Source organism: Chiloscyllium punctatum, chromosome 8, assembly GCF_047496795.1.
Source record: "Chiloscyllium punctatum isolate Juve2018m chromosome 8, sChiPun1.3, whole genome shotgun sequence".
Taxonomy (NCBI): Eukaryota; Metazoa; Chordata; class Chondrichthyes; order Orectolobiformes; family Hemiscylliidae; genus Chiloscyllium; species Chiloscyllium punctatum.
The window spans coordinates 85,120,925-85,142,195 of NC_092746.1; the positions used below are offsets into that span (position 1 = coordinate 85,120,925).

Below are 21,271 nucleotides of genomic sequence, written 5' to 3' on the forward strand. Positions count from 1 at the left end.
AACTACACTGGCACCAACCCTCACCTTTTCCTCCGCTACATCGATGACTGTATCAGCGCTGCCTCGTGCTCCCACGAGGGAGGGTGAACAGTTCATCCACTTTACAAACACCTTCCACCCCCGACCTCAAATTTACCTGGACCGTCTCAGACTCCTCCCTCCCCTTCCCTCGACCTTTCCATTTCTATCTCGGGCAACCGAATCAACTCGGACATTTACTATAAACCAACCAATTCCCACAACTACCTAGACTACACCTCCTCCCACCCTGCCCCCTGTAAAAACGCCATCCCATATTCCCAATTCCTTCGTCTCTGCCGCATCTGCTCCCAGGGAGGACCAGTTCCATATCGTACAACCCAGATGGCCTCCTTCTTCAAAGACTGCAATTTCCCCCCCCAGACGTGATCAACGATGCCCTCCACCACATCCCGCTCCTCCACCCTTGAGCCCCACCCCTCCCAACCACCACCAGGACAGAACCGCCACTGGTCCTCATCTACCACCCCACCAACATCCATATATAGCATATCATCCGCCGTCATTTCCGCCACCTCCAAATGGACCCCACCACCAGGGATATATTTCCCTCCCCTCCCTTATCAGTGTTCCGAAAAGACCACTCCCTCCGTGACCTCCCTTGTCGGGTCCACCCCCGCTCCCCCCCCTCCCCCTCCCCCACCAACCCAACCTCCCCCTCCCCACCAACCCAACCTCCACTCCTGGCACCTTCCCCTGCAACCGCAAGAAATGCAAAACTTGCACCCACACCTTCCCTCCAATGTCCCAAGGGATCCTTCCATATCCGCCACAATTCACCTGCATCTCCACTCACACCATTTATTGCATCTGCTGCACCCGATGTGGCCTCCTCTATATTGGGGAGACAGGCTGCCTACTTGCGGAATGTTCAGAACACCTCTTGGGACACCGAACCAACCAACCCAACCACCCCGTGGCTCAACACTTCAACTCCCCCTCCCACTCCACCAAGGACATGCAGGTCCTTGGACTCCTCCATCGTCAGACCATAGCAACACAACGGCTGGAGGAATGAGTGCCTCATCTTCCACCTAGGAACCTTCCAACCACAAGGGATGAACTCAGATTTCTCCAGTTTCCCCATTTCCCCTCCCCCCACCTTGTCTCAGTCCCAACCCTCAAACTCAGCACCGGCTTCCTAACCTGCAATCTTCTTCCTGACCTCTCCGCCTCCACCCCCACTCCGGTCTATCACCCTCACCTTCACCTCCTTCCACCTATCACATTTCAATTGCCCCTCCCCCAAGTCCCTCCTGCCTACCTTTTATCTTAGCCTGCTTGGCACACTTTCCTCATTCCTGAAGAAGTGTTCGTGCCCGAAACGTCGATTCTCCTGCTCCTTGGATGTGCCTGACCTGCGCTTTTCCAGCAACACATTTTCAGCTCTGATCTCCAGCATCTGCAGTCCTCACTTTCTCCTATAATAAATACAAAGTCTTCCTTCCACATAGTTTACTACTTGATTTTGTATGGGTTTTACTTGGAAAAATAAAATTTTAGTTGCAATTTCATCTTCAATTTGGTTATTCTGTCCAATTCATGAAGCTTCTCTAGTTCCATTGCTTGATGAGTAAATTGAGTCTAGATATTTAAACAAAAACCTGCTCAAGGATGGTATTACACACCTTTTGGAACAGGTGGGACCCGAACTTGGGGTTTCTTGGCTCAGAGCATTTATTGCCCATCCTTAGTTGCTCTTGGTGATGGTGAGCTGCCTTCTTGAACTGCTGCAGTCCACCTGCTGTAAGTCACCCACAATGTGACTCGGAAGAGAATTTCAGGGAATTCTGCCTAGCAAAAGGGAAGCAAAAGCGTGAGAGTGCTCAACCAAGCAAGATTAGAGCTCTGGAAAATTTGAATGGCAGTACTGGCTTGGTGAAGCTGTTGATGAAAACTCAGTGCTCCATTCATGAAAGCTGAATGACATTAAAAAGACCACCTGAGTGCTTAGAAAGATCAAGGCCATTGATCAGGTGGAATCCTGACATGGAATCTTTGCATAGATACATGGCTTCTTTCCTCTTATCTGGAAGGAGTTCAGCAGAACTATAGGTCAATGTGACATCATAGTTGTTGTTACCTTCAAGAAAGGAGACAAAACCTGATTGTAGTAACTACAGAGAGGTTTCCCAATTTCCTGCAAAATGGAAAGTCATTGCAAAACTCCTACTCCTTCAACCAGAGTCTGGAATTACAAATGTGAATTCTGTCCATCAAGTAGCACTGAGGAAATGATCAAAACAAGTCTAAAAGTAAATGCAGACAGGAGCAGTAACCTGACCTTTTTCAAGCTCTCAAAGCCTGTGACTCAGGCAGAATCCAGAGTATAAATGAATATGCTACAGAACCTCTGGCTTCTGGACCTCATTACTGCTTTGGTTCAAATATGGACCAAATAGCTAAACTCCAGATGGGAGGTGACAGTGACTGTCCTTTGCATCAAAGGCATATTTGACCAAGTGTGACATAAAACACCTTTTTAAAATTGGAGTCAAAGGAAAAAAAAGAAAAATTACTATCTAGAGTAACACCTGGCACAAAGGAAGATGGTAGTGTTTGTTGGAAGTTAGTCATCTCAACTCAGGTGACTGTAGAGACTCCTTAGGATAATGTTAGGATAACCAAACACACATAGTTGCTTTAATAACTTTTTTGCATCGTAAGGTTAGAAGGCTATTACTTGATGATTGGATAATTTCCAATTGCAACTCCTCAAATCCACATCCAAATACAGCAAGCCTTGAACACTATTCAGACCTGGGCTGACAAATGTTAAGGAAGTGTCAGACAATGACCATCTCCAACAAAAAAAAACCTAACCGTTGTCTCGATATTCAATAATGTTTGTCACTGCAACACTCATTATCAACATCACTGGGAGTTACCATTGACCAGGAACTGAACTGGACTTGCCATATACCTACTCAGGCTTCAGGAGCAGGTTAAATACTCCAGAATCCTGACTCACCAAAACCAGTCCACCACTTACAAGGCACAAGTCAGAAGTGTGACGGAATAATCCCCATTTTGACTGGATAAGTGTAATTTCAACAATACACTCAAAGCTTGACACCATCCAGGACAAAGCAGTCTGCTTATTTGACACTGGTCCACATCCCGCACCTCCGCCCTCAGACCCCACCCCTCCAACCATAACAAGGACAGAATGTCCCTGGTGCTCACCTTCCACCCTACCAACCTTCGCATAAACCAAATCATCTGCTGGCATTTCTGCCACCTCCAAAAAGACCCCACCACCAGGGATATATTTCCCTCCCCACCCCTTTCCACCTTCTGCAAAGACCTTTCCCTCCGTGACTACCTGGTCAGGTCCAAGCCCCCAAACAACCCACCCTCCCATCCTGGCACTTTCCCCTGCCACCGTAGGAACTGTAAAACCTGCGCCCACACCTCCTCGTTCACCTCTATCCAAGGCCCTAAAGGAGCCTTCCACATCCATCAAAGTTTTACCTGCACATCCACTAACATCATTTATTGTATCCGTTGCTCCCAATGCGGTCTCCTCTCCATTGGGGAGACAGGGCACCTCCTAGCAGAGCGTTTTTAGGGAACATCTCCGGGACACCCGCACCAATCAACCACACTGCCCCATGGCCCAACATTTCAACTCCCCCTCCCACTCTTCCGAGGACATGGAGGCCCTGGGCCTCCTTCACCACCGCTCCCTTACCACCAGACGCCTGGAGGAAGAATGCCTCATCTTCTGCCTCGGAACACTTCAGCCCCAGGGTATCAATGTGGACTTCAACAGTTTCCTCATTTTCCCCATCCCCCATCTCAGCCTAGTTCCAAACTTCCAGCTCAGCACTGTCCCCATGACCTGTCCTACCTGCCTATCTCCTTTTCCACCTATCCACTCCACTCCACCCTCTCCTCCCTGACCTATCACCTTCATCCCCTCCCCCACTCACCTATTGTACTCTATGCTACTTTCTCCCCACCCCACCCTCCTGTAGCTTATCTCTCCACGCTTCAGGCTCTCTGCCTTTATTCCTGATGAAGGGCTTTTGCCCGAAACGTCGATTTTCGCTGCTCCTTGGATGCTGCCTGAACTGCTGTGCTCTTCCAGCACCACTAATCCAGAATCTGGTTTCCAGCATCTGCAGTCATTGTTTTTACCTGCTTGTTTGACACATCCACAAAACAAACATTCACTCCCTCCACCACTGACAAACAGTAGGCAGACACACTGCTGCTATGAGATGTAATACAACAATTCACCAAGGCAGCACCTTCTAAACCTATGGCCACAATCTTGTAGAAGGGCAAGGACAGGGACAGTAGATACACAAGAACACCAATACCTGCAAGTTTCCACCCAAACCATTCACCATCCTGACTTGGAACCATCTCACCATCCTTCACTGTTGTTGGGTCAGAATTCTGGAACACTTCCCCCTAGCAGCCTTTTGGGTGTTTCTACATCAAAAAGTTTGCAGTGGATCAAAACAGCAGCTCACCATTACTGTCACAAGGGTAATTAAGGATGAGTAATAAATGCAAAGCGTGTGTAAATAAAATTGTTTGAGATTCAGTCTAAATAATGGCCCAGTTTCTCTTTAGCCTCATTGATGTCAAATGTGTGTTATCATGATACATAAAGAGACAAAATAAACTGCAGATGCTGGAATTCAAGATAGACGGGCAGGAAGCTAGAAGAACACAGTAAGCCAGGCTGCATCAGTGAGTGGAGAAATCGACGTTTCAGGTGTAACCTGAAGTGGCTTAAAGAAAGACAACAGTGAGTCGTGAGTAAATGTTTATTTTTCAGTCTAGACGGTGGTGGATGGTTGCGTTTCCCAAGGTGTAGTGATAATCTTATGTAATTGAAAATAAAAATAATTATACTTTGGAGAAAAGCTTCAAAATTTTGGTGACTTGATAAATTTTGGAGGCATTGCAGACAGTGAGGGTGATGCTGATTAATTGTAACAGGACATAGGATAGCAATTGGAATTTTAATACAAAGAGGTGAGGTGATGCTCTTTGAAAGAGGGAATAAATAAGTGGAGATAATGTAGACTTATTGGTGCAATTCTAATATATATGCAGGAACAGAGGCACATGGGCTTTCGTGTGCAGAGATCATTGAAGGTTGCAGCAAAACATATGGAATCCTGGACTCTAAATAATGGTTCGAGTATAAAATTAGGGAAGTTATGTTACTTCTATAGAAGACTGGTTATGCCACAACTAGAGTTTTGCATCCTAACTGTAACCCTTTCTAATCTCTCTCTTCTTTTTAAAAAGAATCTGACTCTGACTAATTGCTTTTTTAGGTAAGTGGTGCTGAGTTGTCTCTTGAGCAGTTTCAGTTCCCGTAGTGAAAGTGCTCACAATTTGCCCTTGGGTAGTGACATGCTGGTGTTTAACTTAGGAATGATGAAGAACATACTGTTTTATATTTTCAAGTCAGAATGGTGAGTGTTGTAAGGAAACCTGGTGACTTTGGTGTTTTCATACGTCTTTTAAAGATGAGCATAGCAAATCAGTCAGTTTAACATCTACGTAAGGGGCTTTTTTCTTTTATAGGCAACAACATGGGACAAAATTGGTAATCGTAAGGACAAGTGCAGATTAATTAAAGAAAACCATGTTATCTTGCTGAAGGTTTTATGTAAAATGGATTGATGTGCTCTGCAGTTGATGTATACAAAACTTTCAACACTCGTTGCAGATGTCTGAATAAAGGGAAAAGTAGCAACATGGATGCTAAATTGGCTGAATGACCAGAAACAGAATGCAGTACTGGTTAATGGGTGCTTTTTGAAATGGTAACAAATTTTGTAGTGAAGTACCCCAAGTGACCCTTGCTTTTCCTAAAACTCTACTGCAGTGTACAGGGTACAATTTTTTTCAAAATTTTTGAATGCCACAAAACGTGGAAGCTTTGTGATCTCCGCGAAGCAAATAGGCAGCCATTCCACTAACTTGATGCTGGCTGATGAAGTTCAATACAAAGTAACATGAAATGCTTTATTTTGGTTGAAAGAAAATTGAATGGCAATATTTAAAGAGTGCAGTTCTCCAAAGCAGGTCAAGAACACTGGCCTGATTGTATATAAGACCATAAGACATAGGAGTGGAAGTAAGGCCATTGGATCATTGAGTCCACTCTGCCATTTAATCACGGCTGATGGGCATTTCAGCGCCACTTACCTGGACACTCCCTGTAGCCCTTAATTCCTTGCGAGATCAAGAATTTATCAATCTCTGCCTTGAAGACATTTAATGTCCTACTGCGTTCCGTGGCAGTGAATTCCATAGGCCCACTACTCTCTGGCTGAAGAAATGTCTCCTAATTTCCATTCTAAATTGACCCCCTCTATAGGTAATTAAGCCATTTTATGGCAGGCCTAGTTGGGAAAGTAGTTAATAAACTGTATGTAATTGGAAGGTTAATGGGAATGGAGTTTAAGAGCAAGGAGGTTATGCGGAACTTGCATAAAACTCTAAACCTCTTTTGCATTATATCCAACTCTGATTTCCACACTTTGTTAGGATATGAAGGTTTGGAGAGAGTGCAAAATCAATTCAAAAAGTGTTTGCAAAGATTAGGAATTTTGTCCCAAAGATAATTGGGAGAAGTCAGTATTTTCCTTGGAGGGAAGGAGGCAGAGAGGAGAGGAGATAAAGGCATTAAACGTCATTAAGGGGCCTGAACAGAGGAGATGAAGAGATGCCACCTTTTAACACTAACAGTACAAATAAATGTGGCATTAAATATCAAGGGGAAATTGTTAATTTCTTTGGAGAAGAGCAATGCAGGGTACTGGTGGAGCACAGATATTTCTCTGCATTTATTTGGATAATATGCAGGCTCACACTGATCTCGCTGTATTTAGATGTGGACTGCTTCATGAGCTGAGGTTCTAAAGAAATAACTCTGCAAACAGTGAATATCACTCCTGACCTTTTATGATGTATAGGTAAGTTATGTAGACCACTGGGTATTTTTAGTTATTGTGTGCAATTCAATAATGTACTTATCATTTTTTTGGAAGCCTGCCTAAAGCCAGAGACTGTCACTTATTATTCACAGCAACTTCATGCTTGCACGTCAAACAAATTGTTCTTAATTCCTCCCTGTCAATATTTTACAATTTGGTATTGCCATGTACATAATGAAGATTTGACGATGATTGGGGAGAGCACTATTTTGGGGAGTGATCGGGAAGAGGAAGACTCCATAAGCTGGAATTAATTTAAGTTGATTAGAGACTTTCATGTCCCTCTGTACAAATTGGAAGCCTGCCATTGGCAAGTACATTTTGTTCCTTCCATGTAGAAGGTGAAACTGCACAACAGAATCTGGAATGAAGACCACCCAGGTGATCAGAACAATGGCCTAGAAATTCCAAGGTAATGCATCCATGTTTTGGGCACCTGATGAATTCCCTCTCCTCAAATCTGGTGGGCAGGTAACATGTCCATTTTGGCTGGCAAGATGTTATCCATCGTAATGAATCACATCTCTCCAGTAGCATTTGTATTCAAAACATAGAATGCCATGTACACAGGAACTACCCTGATTTTAATGTTTCTTCCAGACTCATTCCATGCTGAACTTGCACAGTGACATCTGGAGGAGCAATTCGTCACTAGAGATATTTTAAATGTGCACAACTGGAAGGTTTAGTTGCCTTGTCATTTTTAGGCTGCTGGTTAATTTCTGGATATCACATTGTGCTTTGTCATTCTCGAAAGTACAATTTGTCTGCATTGTTGGATTGTTGATTGCTGATTCGTAAATACTTTGACTGGACTCATGGGTGGTCTCATTAAGTTATCTTGAGGGCTGGATGACAAGTAGAAACAGTAAAGAATAGAGCAGATGCAGCTGCCACAAGAGAGAGGAGGTGGAGGCCATTGTGCAAGAAACGAATTCACAGCAACTATTTGGGGAAGACTCCCCCTGCACTCAGTCCAGGTACCTCTTTTGTGGAAAGTTCATACTTCTGAGATTGGGCTTCAGCACGGCTGCAGTTTTGCTTGAAAGCAGTATGCAGGAGTGAGGTGACATTTTGTAATCTCTTGTCAACAGTAATTTTCCCCTGCGCTGTTACGGTCGCTATGAAAGCCATCTGAATTTACTTCATTGGACAGAATGGTCTCTATGCTTTGTAAGATATCTTGATACAAGTAGAAAGTGGATTTTCTGCAACACTTGCCAGCCTACCCAGAGAAATCTGAGACAATGCACCTAACAACATTGCTTGATTATATGCCCATAAGTTGGCTTCAGTAGGCTGCACTTTTGAAATGAATCCTTTCCAGCAAAAGTTGCAAAGCTCCACTAACAAGTTGGCACCAATTCATCTCCTACCTTTTGCCTGACTCTTATGTAAGTTCCTGTTGACACATCATGTAAATACTAATACAGAATAAAATTATTTACCAAAAATTATAGCTTTATTTTTCTTTCTATATGGATGGTGCTTGACTCTGACTAGTCCACAAGTTTTGAATTTTTATTTTCAATTTCTAGTATCACAGCAATTTATTTGGTGTTTGTTTAATATTAATTTCACCTAAAGTGTGCTGTTTTGGTGATTTTTTTTTTAATGGTCCCTTGAGAGACTATCTTTTGTGTTTGTGTGTGTGTGTGTAATATTAAATGATTAATGTTTTCCCTGCATTCACATATTTGATTTCTAATAGAAAGGGTCCTTTTCTCTTCTGCAGAAAGCAGAGGTATCTGGCACATTTTTGGATTGTAACTGCTGTCACCAATAATTTGTTATATCAGTACCTCAAGTTTCCAAATTTGTGAGGTTTAGTTAATACTGAGGAAATTGTAACAAAAGTCAAGAATTTGGAAAATGATCTAATAGGAAATGTCTTTGAAGAACAAGTGCAACAGAGGGATCCAGGGTATGGATAAATTGTTCAGATTATGGGTTAATACAGATGATGAAATAGAAGCACTGGGGTTAATTTCTAAACATAACCAGAACAATTCATAAGTTTAATACCTGGACAGCAAAGTAATTCTTGTCAGGCAAGATTGACCTATTGGAATTGTTTAAGACTGTCACGATGATAAAAGTAAACCTTTTGATTTTTGATCATATGTTTTATAAAAACTTAGTCTGCCATGGTTTTTGAAAGGGACAAAACCAACTTGAAATGACCATAGCCGTGGCCTGATCCCACAGGTCAGTCAAGCGTCATGAAATCCATTTGAACTAAAATCAACATTTTTAGTTAAAGACACAAAAACTAATCTTCTCCATCAGGAATGAGAATGGCCTCATTCTCTATTTGATTTATGTCCTGATGAGAATTTTCAGATATTGGAATTGTAAGCAAGGTTCTATTAGCAAACTGTAAAAAGAACCTCCACAGATGAAATGCACAAAAACAAACTTGTATTTCGAAGAACTGTTTTTGGCAGAGCAGGCAAGTTCTTTTTGTAATTGTAGGACTGAAGCTCCTGCAACTGTAGCACTCACTGATGATGATCCAAAATACTAAATAAGCTTCTGTAGTTTCAGGTTAATACCTGACATCACAAGTGTGCCTTAAGGATTTTAAACTGTACATTCCTTTAACCTTACTGGACACTATCCCTGTTTAACTGTGCACCTGCATTTGCATACGTGGCATGACATTTTGTTCTCAGATAATAAAACTGGCCTTTCTTCAAGAAAACCTTTGTAATGGATTTCTTACTGCTGCTGAACCATTTAGTTAATTGTTTTAATTGGAGAGAGATATAACCACATGTGAGAAAAGAAGATAAGCCTTTGTTCCTGCTCTCTGAAAGGAAGAATGAGTTCACTCCACCCTCCTCATCCAGTTGTAACAGGGTATGGCGGACGTAGAAAAAATGTTTCTATTTGTGGGGAGTCCAAACTAGGAATCAAAGTGGCAGCTGCTGATGAATCCAGTAAGGAATTCAGGATGGACTCCTTTATTCAGAGTGTGCTTCAAATGTGGAACTTGCTAATTTCCTGAGGTAGTTAAAGCAAATAGCATTAATGCACTTGAGGGGAAGTGAGATCAACACAAGGGAGAAACAAACTGCAGAGTATTTTGATTGAGTTAGGTCAAGCAGGTTGGGAAGTAGTTGATGTTGATGATTAAAACTAGCAAAGACCAATTGGATTAAATGACCTGATTCTGTGTAGTTACATTCCTCTGCTAACATTACCAGTTATGTGATTTTTAGTTGAACAATATTGTATCTTATTTATTTGAAGATAAGAGTGTACGCAGTGTTAACTAGGAGGCTCTGTACACGTCTGCCCTATACGACTGCTGCAGTATTGAGTGCAGAGTCATGGGACTGCCACACTACATCCTGTATTAGTGAATGTTGTCACAACAGTACACCTAAATTCAATCCTCAGCAACTCGCCATTGGCACCTTTTATTGTGTGAGCTAACAAAACCTTTGGTCACCATTAGTTAGCTTTGCTGTCACTGTTCTCTTTTATGTTTCGGGTGAGGAATTGTAGGATCTGAGACACCTGCTTTGTCTCCTGTTTTGAGAAAAACCATCATGCAGTCTAATGAATGGAGGCTGTTAGGCAAGATGTAGGGCAGCATGGTGGTACAGTGGTGAGCACTGCTGCCTCACAGCACCAGAGACCTGGTTTCAATTCCCACCTCTGGCAACTGTCTGTGTGGCGTTTGTACATTCTCCCAGTGTCTGTGTGGATTTCCTCTGGGTGCTCTGGTTTCCTCCCACAGTCCAAAAATGTGCAGGTTAGGTGAATTGGCCATGCTAAATTGCCCTGTAATGTTGCGTGAATGGGTAAATGCAGGGGAATGGGTCTGGGTGGGTTGCTCTTCAGAGGGTCAGTGCGGACTCGTTGGGCCGAAGGGCCTGTTTCCACACTGTAAGTCACCTAAGTAATCTAATCTAATGTAGCTAACTGCAGCAATCGGATTAGAGTTAGAAACTCTGAGGATACCTAGATTTTAGATCTGGCTCCTTCAAGATGCAAAACTATTCTGCCCTTCTCCACACAGCTCCTTTTTACTGCATTGTCAGATTGGGTGTAGAATTATACCCAATCATAGAAAAATCTATGTTAATCATTAGATGATGCATAAGAAAATTGTGCAATCACTTGGTTTTAATAGCAACTAAACCAATTTACTAGTTCAAAACAATTCAATCAGGAATTTATAAGCACACTGTGAATGCAAGATAAACAAGTTGATAACTTTTTTATCAGAATATCATATGGTTTCAGGTCAGACCGGTTCTGAGACTTATTCTGTGATATTTGCTTTCAGTGGTTAGTACTTTTGCCTTTCTGCGCCAGGGTCACAGGTTTCGTTCCAGCCTCTTGGGACTATCAGTGTTGAGCTTGCATTTTCACCTGTCTGCATGGGATTCCTCCCACAGTTCAGAGATGTGCAGGTTAGGTGGATTGGCTATGCTAAACTGTCCATAGTGTCCAGGGTCATGTAGGTTAGTGAATTAGCCATAGGAAATGCAGGGTTACAGGAATAGGGTAGTGGTGGGTCTGGCTGGGACGCTGTTTGGAAGGTCAGTGTGGTCAAATGGCCAGCTTCCATATTGTAAGGATTCTATAATTCTAAACCACTGATGGTTTATACTTGGCTGCCACCTATCATCCTTCCTATGTTTCAGTATAGGGAGCTTTTGATGTCAATGTGGACGATGGATCATACATCCACCTCTGCAGAAGAAACTTTTTTTTTGATAAATGAAAGCAGTTTGCACAAACGTTTCGGCTTGCTTATGTCATAAGCAATAGTTAATAAGATACTTGCAAGTCCATCAAGAGACTGCATGTCAGAGCAGTCTGACTGAACTGCTTGATGGTCCACACAGTGCACATTATGTATCAGAATGGACTGCTTCAGTTTCTCATAAATATGTATTTTAATTTCTGTATTTCATGCAACAGTCAACCTGAAATGTTAACTTTTCACAGATGGTGCTAGACTTGCTAAGTATTTCCAGCATCTTGTGTTTCACTCAAGGGTTTCTTGTATAAAAGTTGTCAGAAGAAAATTAAAATAGTCTTTGGATTTACAGCATGTATCTTAGCCACACTTGCATTTGTGATATCTAAGATGTGACAGCTGCTATCTGCCAGATCATATTGAATGCATGTAGCATTTTAGATAAGCACAGTCCCCTGTCCACATGCTAATCGGACAGCTACTGAAAACCGGATTCTTCATAGACCATTCTCTCCCCTCTTCCCTCACTTTATTAAAGGAAATTAAAGCCAACTATTGAAATTCAAATGTAAACTGTGGCTGAGAAAAAGTAGGTTACAAATTGGAATTTAGGATCTTTTTCTTTTCGTGCAGTTCCGTGTTTTAAGCTCCACGGCTGAACCATCAGTGTGGTGAAATATTTATCTTTTACTGCTGTTCACTTGAACAATTACAATGTGCCTATTTTTGACTCCATCTACATGATTAATACTTTTTTGTTGTTTTTAGGTGTGCTGTATCTTCAATACGGAGATGAAGTGACACAGTTTGCAATGCCAAATGAAATCACAACTATGGATACAGTTCATGCACTCTTCGTACGTGCCTTCCCTAAGCAGCTCACAATGAAAATGTTGGAATCTCAAAATGTAGCTGTATATATTAAGGATGAGGCCAGAAATGTCTTCTATGAACTATCTGATTTAAGGTAAGCAAATGGTGTCAAATGTTTTTGTTCGCATAGGATACAACATACACATCCAGACATGTTGCAATCTTTTGAAGTATGCTATTCAGGCCATGAAATCGGCATCTGAATGTTAGGAAAAGCATTCTTATCATGTCGCTTGGATTCGGTTGTCTTGCTTATCATTATTGAAGTTTTCCTCTATATGAAATCTTTCGATACACAAGTAGGAATTTATTTTGATCAAACTGGTCTGACCTATTTTTAGAAATTTCAGTTGAAGTTTCCAGAGCTGTCATAGCATAATTTTAAAGAATTAATGCCAAAGTCTATTTGCATTTAACTGTGACAAAGTATCCCTCTACTGTATTAAGCTGCAAAGTGCCTTTTCTTTGGTGAAGTGTTAACCTTTTGTGGATCCTGTAGTTTCAAGACACTAGACTGGAATCAACTGATTTTGGCTTGGCTTGAAAACGTAACAATTTGAGGCTGAATGTGAAGTTTTTGGGATTTGTTTGCAATGGTTTACATTTGGAATCCGTTTAACTAAGCCTTTAATCAGCTTTACCATGAAGTCTTGGTGAGGCAATAATTTTCCATTTTTTTAAAACATTGTCAATATAAATGTCCCAAACTTTGGAATTCCTATGATATCATAGATTATGTTTCCATAGGACCCTCAGTAAACAATTGAATTAAACAAATCTTCCTAGTCTTTGAAATTGACAATATCTCTGTACTACCTCTAGTCACAATTCAGGTACCTTGCTGTCAGGAACCAGGGAAGTTATAATGGGGGAGAAAAGTGATGCAGACAAGTTTAAATACATATTTTGGTTCTGGCTTCACAAAGGAGTACAAGAATAGCATCCTAAAAATATTGGGATCAATGACTGATTAATTGTCACATTTGACTAGGGATATAAAGCAGAAGTGTGTTCTGTCACCACAACCTGGCACCATTTTCAGTTATAAAAGAATAAAAAGAAATTGCTTAAATATTTGACTTCATCTTCATGGCCTGGGGTCCCATTTACTTGCTCACTCCTTGCTATCCAATGCCCCAGGCACATCTTTCTGATGAAGCAATAATTTACCTGCACTTTATTCAATCTAACCTTCTATATTCACAGCTTACAATGTAGCCTCCTCTATACTGGGGAATCAAAACATAGGTGCTCTGCAAAGTGATCAGTCTATATTCTGTCAGCAAAAATGACCCTGAGCTTCCTGTTCCCTGCCAATATTTCTGACTTGGTCTTGCTGCAGTGCTTCAGCAAAGCCAATGCAAGCTGGAAGAACAGCATCACACTTTCTGCTTGGGGACCCTAAGGGCTTCATGACTGAGTCATAGATCCTTTGGTCTAACTCCTTCATGGTGACCAGATATCCTAAATTAGTTTGAGTACCATTTGGCTCATGCCCCTCCAAACCCTTCCATTCATGTAGCCATCCAGATGTTTTTTAAAATGTTGTAATTGCACCACTTCCTCCACTTCCTTTGGTGGCTCATTTAATATACATACCACCATCTGCATGAAAAAATTGCTCCTTGGGTCCCTTTTAAAATCTTTCCGTTCTCACCTTAAATCTAGTTTTGGCTGCCCTAATCTGGGGAAAAGACCTTGGCTGTTGACCCTATCCATGCCCCTCATGACCTTCTAAACCATTATAAGCTCACCCCTCAGTGTCTGATGCTCCAGGGGAAAACAGCCCCAGCCTATTCAGTCTTTCCCTGTAGCTCAAACCCTTGTTTGCCAATTGTCCTTGGGACCCTAAAAGTAAGTGTACAATTCCTGCCCTGATTTGCCATACCAACATGCACCTCGTGTTTATCTAAATTAAACTCCTTCTGTCAATCCTTGACCCATTTTCCCTTCTAAGTTTTACTCTGAGGTAACCTCCTTCACTGTCCACTACACTGCCAATTTTGGTGTCATCTGTAAGCATACTAATTGTACATCCTATATTCTGAACCAAACCACAAATATAAATGGCAAAAAGCAGTGGACCTAGCACCAATCAGTGTGGCATGCCACTTTGATACATTCAATATAGAGTTCCCTAATTTTAGGGCCTGAGCACCTTCTCCTATGTCCTTACCTCAAACCTTTTATGCAGTGAGGGCATCACATGGGCTGCTATGATAACCAACTCATTGTCAGGTACTAACGGTCCCTATGAGCAGCTATTCATTTTCCCAAGATGACCTTTACCCATTCCTCCCGCCTCCATCCCTCTCTGTCTTGGGTGCTCTTCCTTTTCTTTGCTATTTGCAATTGTTCAGCACAGGGGTTTATAGAATTTTAGGTGCCTATTTGGAGGACAGCTGTCCAGAATTTGCAGGTGAACGTAAAGATGTTTTCAGTTCAGGGTAGCCCGACTGAAGATATCCCAGTGGCTCCTGTTTGCTTGTATTTGGCTCTTGATTAACCAACCACCTGACCTTGTAATCTTATCTGGAACTTGCACATGTTGCTGAATCTCCGGCATCTCTGACCGCTTTTGTGAACAGAACTTTCTTCTTTCAATAGTTAGCCACATTTGAGTTCAATCTCTTCAGCATTGCCACCAGGACTTTAATGCATGCCACTACTAATTCACTATCAAAACCTTCCGTTTCACTTTTTTAATAAAAAGCTTTGCTGCATCAATATGATTTTCCTGCCCCCTCTCAATACCATAATCATTCCTGTGTGTATGACCTGTAAGTTTGCTCAACCACTGTGCACCCTGCACAGAAACACTATTCAAAAGCTTGCTAAGCTTTTGTTTTACTTAGCAGAATGGAGCTAAGGAGAAATTTTTTCTTTTCCTTGCACCTTATTCACTGCTTTGTAAAGATGTACGGCGTGCTCTGTTAATACAAGTTGTTTTTGTAAAAGTTCCATTAAGATGTAAATACACTCTGACCACCATAATGTCCAAGTCGCTGCATGTATTTGGACATAAGGGTGAGAGACCAAACCTCACATAAATAGAGCTTTGATGAATGCTTGTGAATTGCAGAGTAAACAAATAAAACCCCATGTAAACAAACGGAAGTCAGAAACTCGAGATTCACCCTAGAGTACATACTTTAACACTCTAAGCCTCCTTATATTCATCTGATTCAACAGTTTGTTTTAAGTAGGAACCCTTTCAAACATCACTTCCAGATGGTCCTGGAATCTGGGCAAACAGTAGAAATTCCAGCTGAAGTATAGGACTTTTAGTGTAGCACAGACTAAGTTGTGTACATGAAGTGTGCTCTTGCTAATAAACCATTCATATGGTGTTAATGTTACAGTCTCAGCAGGTTATAAATATTTTTCCATCTAATGGAAACCATTTTTGAACATCTTAATATTTTAGAGGTTTTCAGAGGTAGTGGTATAATGAATAGGGATATCCATCAAATCTCACTGATTGGAAATGTGCTGAAGCATTTTTCTATAAGTGGGGAGGCACAGTGGCACAGTGCCAGGGTTCCAGGTTTGATTCCAGCCTTGAGTGATTGTGCAAACTCCACACACACATTCTCCTCATGTCTGTGTGGGTTTCCTCCCGGGTGCTCTGGTTTCTTTCCACAGTCCAAAGATGTGCAGGTCAGGTGAATTGGCCATGCTAAGTTGCCCATAGTGTTCGGTGCATTAGTCAGAGGGAAATGGGTCAGTGTGGACTGGTTGGGCCGAAGGGCCTGTTTCCACACTGTAGGAATCTAATCAGATTGGTATTGAGGGTTAAGATCTCTGAGTTGCATACGATACTAAGCGAGGGAGAATAGTGAATTATGAGTCTGATGCTGAGCACCTTCAGAGGGACTTAGACAAATTGCCCAAATGGGCAGACACCTGGCAGATGAATTTCAATGCAGAGAAATGTGGGATAATGCATTTTGATTAAAAGTACAGGCTCAATTGTACAAAATTGAGGGGAGTACAGGAGCAGAGGGACCGTGGGGTTCAGGTACATAATTCTCTGAAAGTGCTCTGGCAAATGGAAACGGTTGTTAAGAAAGCTTGTAAGATTCTTGGGTTTATACATAGGGTGGAGAGTATAAAAGCTAGGATGTGAGACCACACCCCTACAAGTCATTGGTCACATCACATTTGGAGTATTGGGTTCAGTTCTCAGTATCTTATTTAAGGAAGGACATTAAAGGCCTTAAAGAATCCCTACATTAAATAGGAACGTATAGAATCCCTACAGTGTGGAAACACGCCCTTCGGCCCAGCAAGTCTACACCGACACTTTTGAAGAGTATCCCACCTAAACCCCTTCCCCATTACACTACAGTACCCTTGACTAATGCACCTAACTAATACACATTCCTGAACACTCTGGTCAATTTAGCATGGTCATTTCATCTAACCTGCATAGATTTGGATTGTGGGAGGAAACCTGAGCACCCGGACGAAACCCATGCAGACACTGAGAATGTGCAAACTCCACACAGACAGTCACCTGAGGCTGGAATAGAATCCATGTCCCTGGCACTGAGCCAGCAGTGCTGACCACTGAACCACCATGCCACCTGCAGAATGCAAAGGAAACTTACTAGACTGATGCCAGGAATGTGGGATTTTAGATACAAGGAAAGATTAGAGAAATGGAGCTTATTTTCCTTGGAGTGGAGAAGATTAAGAGGGGACCTATTGAGATGTTCACAATTATGAACAGTTTTGACAGTTCTGATGCCACTCATTGTCAGTAACTAGATGTCACAATTTCAAGATTCAGCAAGAGAGCTACGGGCGACTTCACTACATGGGAGAGTGGTAGAGGTGGATTCCATAGGAGGCTTCAGAAGACAGCTGGATATATATTTGAAAGTATTGGATTAAAAGGGCCACAGATAAGACTGGAGAATGGAACTAGCTGGGTAGTACTTCCAAGAGCTCATACAGACATGAATGTCCTTCTAATTCTAGGATTCCATGTAAAATACATTGGATGCTTTCAGCAAACTTTTCTTGTTCAGGTGTGTCTATTTGAATACCAACACACCCACGCTCATGATCAGCTAATTCTAAATACTTTCAGTGGCTTCCTGGGTATCTTATTGAAACTGTGCTGCCATCTGTTTTCTCCTATTAAAAAGCTATATAAAGGAAGAATTAACAAACATGACAAAAGATTTGAATTTTTGTATTCCTCAATTGCTAAGTTAAGGAAATATACCATTTGAGTTATTGAATTCTACAGGTCAAGTGTATCCATGACTATAGGAATTTTTTCTGAGATTATTCTGTTCTGTTCTATTTAGTACTGATTTTTGCTGTGTGACAAAGTGGAGTGCAAAATAAAAATATGCAAATTAGCTACTTTTATGAATTGATAAAACCCAGAACTATGTGACACACAGTGTGTTACGTGACCTTTGGTTCCCATGTGGCAAGTTGTTGATCAAACTTGGTAAATTAAGACCAGCCATAGCTCTTAAAATCTCCTCACACCCTTGCCTTCAAGAGGGAAGAGGAATTGATTATAGCCTTGAGCTATTCCTATGTACTTTGTCTCACTTCCTGAACTCTTTAAACATGAACAATGGAAAACTTGTGATCGTATGTTCCTACTTAGAGATTTGTTCCTGATGCCTGAGAAAACCTACCTGTGGAGGAGCATTATAAACTGCATTCATTTGGTTTTTTATAAATTCTTACTCCTAGCTTGCTCTTCCCTACCTCCCCAGGTGTTCTCATTCTCATTCTCTTCTGATCTTCCACCCTTTCAAAACAACATTTCAACGACTCAATTATTCCCTCACCTCTTCCATTGCCACAAAATCAATCACTGTTGTTTATCTCTGCTGTCCCTTGCCACACTCACCTGCCAATGCTATTCCCTTCTCTTTTACTTCAGACTTCACAGGGCTTCAATTTGGGAATGACTAGTTCATCATTTTGTCTGATAATTCATCACCTAGAATTTCATCAGCTTTGGCAGGCATAACTGTGTCTTGCTTTCTTTGGTGAAATGATTCATTTAGAGTAGCACAAAACATTGCTACTAAACAAACCATTGTTTGTATTACCCATTTTATAAAATTCTATCAACTTTTGTCACAGATGACTTGACTTGAATTTACTGATATCCTTCTGAGTACCTTCCGGTACATGATGGCTTTTGAAATAAATGGGAAAAATAATGCAGTGAATTATTTAATGACTTTCAACATACATCAAAGTGTTCAATTATTTTTGTTAATTAAGTTACAGAGAAGGATATCTATTTGGCCCAAGTAAATTCATTCATTTATGAAGGTCCTGTGATCTTTGGTGTATTATCAAATCTATATCACTGCAGTTGGATGCATGTTGTGTATGCTAGTCATGCTGAATAAAGAAGAACATTGTGATATCAAGCAATTTTTACCTTTCACTAGTTTATATGTCTGTCCCCTTGACATTTTGTTTAATTTTTTACATTTCAATTGCCTTTATGTCTTGTTTCCTTACCAGGCTGAGCACAAGTTCTAATCAGATCTTTTTTTTTCATGAGGGAACCTTGGAGTATTTGATGATGCAACTGTAATATTTGCATGTTCTCATTGTATTTCTGAGCAGCTGGAAGACCAACATGTAATCCTTTGCTTAGTGACCTTACAGCCTTCAGGATTCAACATTTGAGTTTAACAATTTTAGAGCATGAACGCCCCCCCCCCCACTTCATTGTCTATTACTTATACCCATGACCCTAGGTCCCATCATGAATGGGTTGCTTTCAAAGTACCCAATCCATTTTCAATTACTCATACACCCCATTATCATCTAACTAGTTTCTCTTCTTCCCAGGTTGACTGTCAACAATCCATTTGTCTGGCTACCATTTGTTCTCGCCCTGTCTCCACTTATTTCTCCTTTTAACACCATTTTTTTAGCTGCTTCTAGGTCTGAAGAAGGACTCTAAATTCTGTTTTCTGTCCACAGACACTGCTAGATCTTCTGAGTTTCTCCAGCAATTTCTATATTTTTTTTTGTTTTCCGATCTCTGGCATGTGCAGTTGTTTGTTTTATTATAATGGAAACTACTTGTTTAGACTTGTCCTATAGTACAATAAGTAAAATCAACTCCTTGTATAAAAGGATTTTAAAAATCTAGGACAACTAGTAGTGACTTCAAGGCCTAGGTGATATTACCTAATTAGACTGTTCAGAGATGTTATTACATGTGTCTGAAGCAGAACTCAAGGTAGGGGCACTACCACTGCACCACAAAATCCTTCAAAGGATACTCTTCCTTATGCTACAGCCTTCAAATCATCATCTCTAAAATTCATCTGCTTGTCATTGTCCAGTTAATCTCTAACTCTGATTGTTTTGAAGGTCAAATTTGTTCCATGACTCCTAGTGTAATTCCATGGTAGGTTAATTGATGCAATTTGAAGACTTGCATATAGTGCACAGTTTGTTGTTTTCTTGAATTTCTCTATTGTGTTATTCTACCCACAGCTCAAAATAAAGCACCAATCAATTAGTGGTAGAGGAGGTTTGCAAATGTGAGAACTGCCTTTAAAAAATTGCCATTGAGAAACCATTTAAGAGCTGAAAATAATCAGATCTAAATGGCCAATTAGGAGAATCTACAAGGAAAGAACCATATTGCGCACACAACTGCCTTTTGTCTTCATTGTTTTCCCCTCAGCAGTTAAATTCTTTAAAATGTCCAGAGTAATACTTAATTACTGCATATTAAACATTTCTTCACAACAACATTGTCATATTTATATATGGAATTCTTTCATTTATTTTTAGTATCCTCCTAAGTTTTCAGCTTCAGGCATCAGCCTTTCAAAAAGAAAATCTGGACTTTATTAAGTACAATTTTGCATTTGAATCCCTGGACCTCCCAGTAAAATGGAAAACTGTAAAGTGATTTCAAAGAAACTACTATAAAATAAATGAATATATTTTCTATTTGGTTCTCAGATTGTTTCTTTTGCTTGGTGTCTGATTTTGTTTCTAAGTTTAAGCTTAATTAAGTTCTCTTGCTAAAGGGAATACAACTTATAAAACAAATTCCTTCACTGAAGTTGGGCATCTCTCTCTTTTCCCCTTTCATTCTGCAGCACTTGATAGAAACTGTCTCAGGGATGAAATTGAGAAATTTTTTTGAGGAAATATTTTGGATTTAAGAATAGCTTGAGCTAGAGTTGTGTATGTAATTTATGAAAGCTGTCCGTGATCCCACCCATTCCTAGTGGTGTCTTTCAAAATAATTTATTTATGCAATTTTTCACAAAAAAAGTCCAATTTTGGAATTGTTCCTCTTCATTCCCCTACAAAGCTCCTAGATCTTTTCCTTTAATCATTCCTGTGATGAGGGGATCACTGGCTAGGCCAGTATTTATTGCCCATCCCTATTGGCCCAGAGGCTAGTTAAGTGTTAACCAAATCACAGGCACCCCAGACCAGGTAAGAATGGCAGTTTCCTTTTCTCATCGACATTAGTGAACCTCCAAAAATTGACAATGGATTCATGGTCATTGAGCTCTTAATTCTAGATTTTTACTGAATTCAGGTTCCACCATTTGTCTTGGTAGAGTTCAAACCTGGATCCCTAGAATATTAGCTGGGTCTCTGGATTTAACAGTCCAGCAATAAAACCACT

At 40.9% G+C, this 21,271-nt stretch overlaps 1 protein-coding gene across 1 annotated transcript in view; it reads left to right on the plus strand.

Moving 5' to 3' along the window:
* LOC140480712 (sickle tail protein) overlaps nucleotides 1-21,271 on the plus strand; it is a 694,958-nt gene that overhangs the window by 502,775 nt on the left and 170,912 nt on the right. Inside the window, 1 exon segment of the mRNA XM_072575975.1 lies at nucleotides 12,501-12,700. Coding sequence (XP_072432076.1) covers nucleotides 12,501-12,700 — 200 coding nt within the window.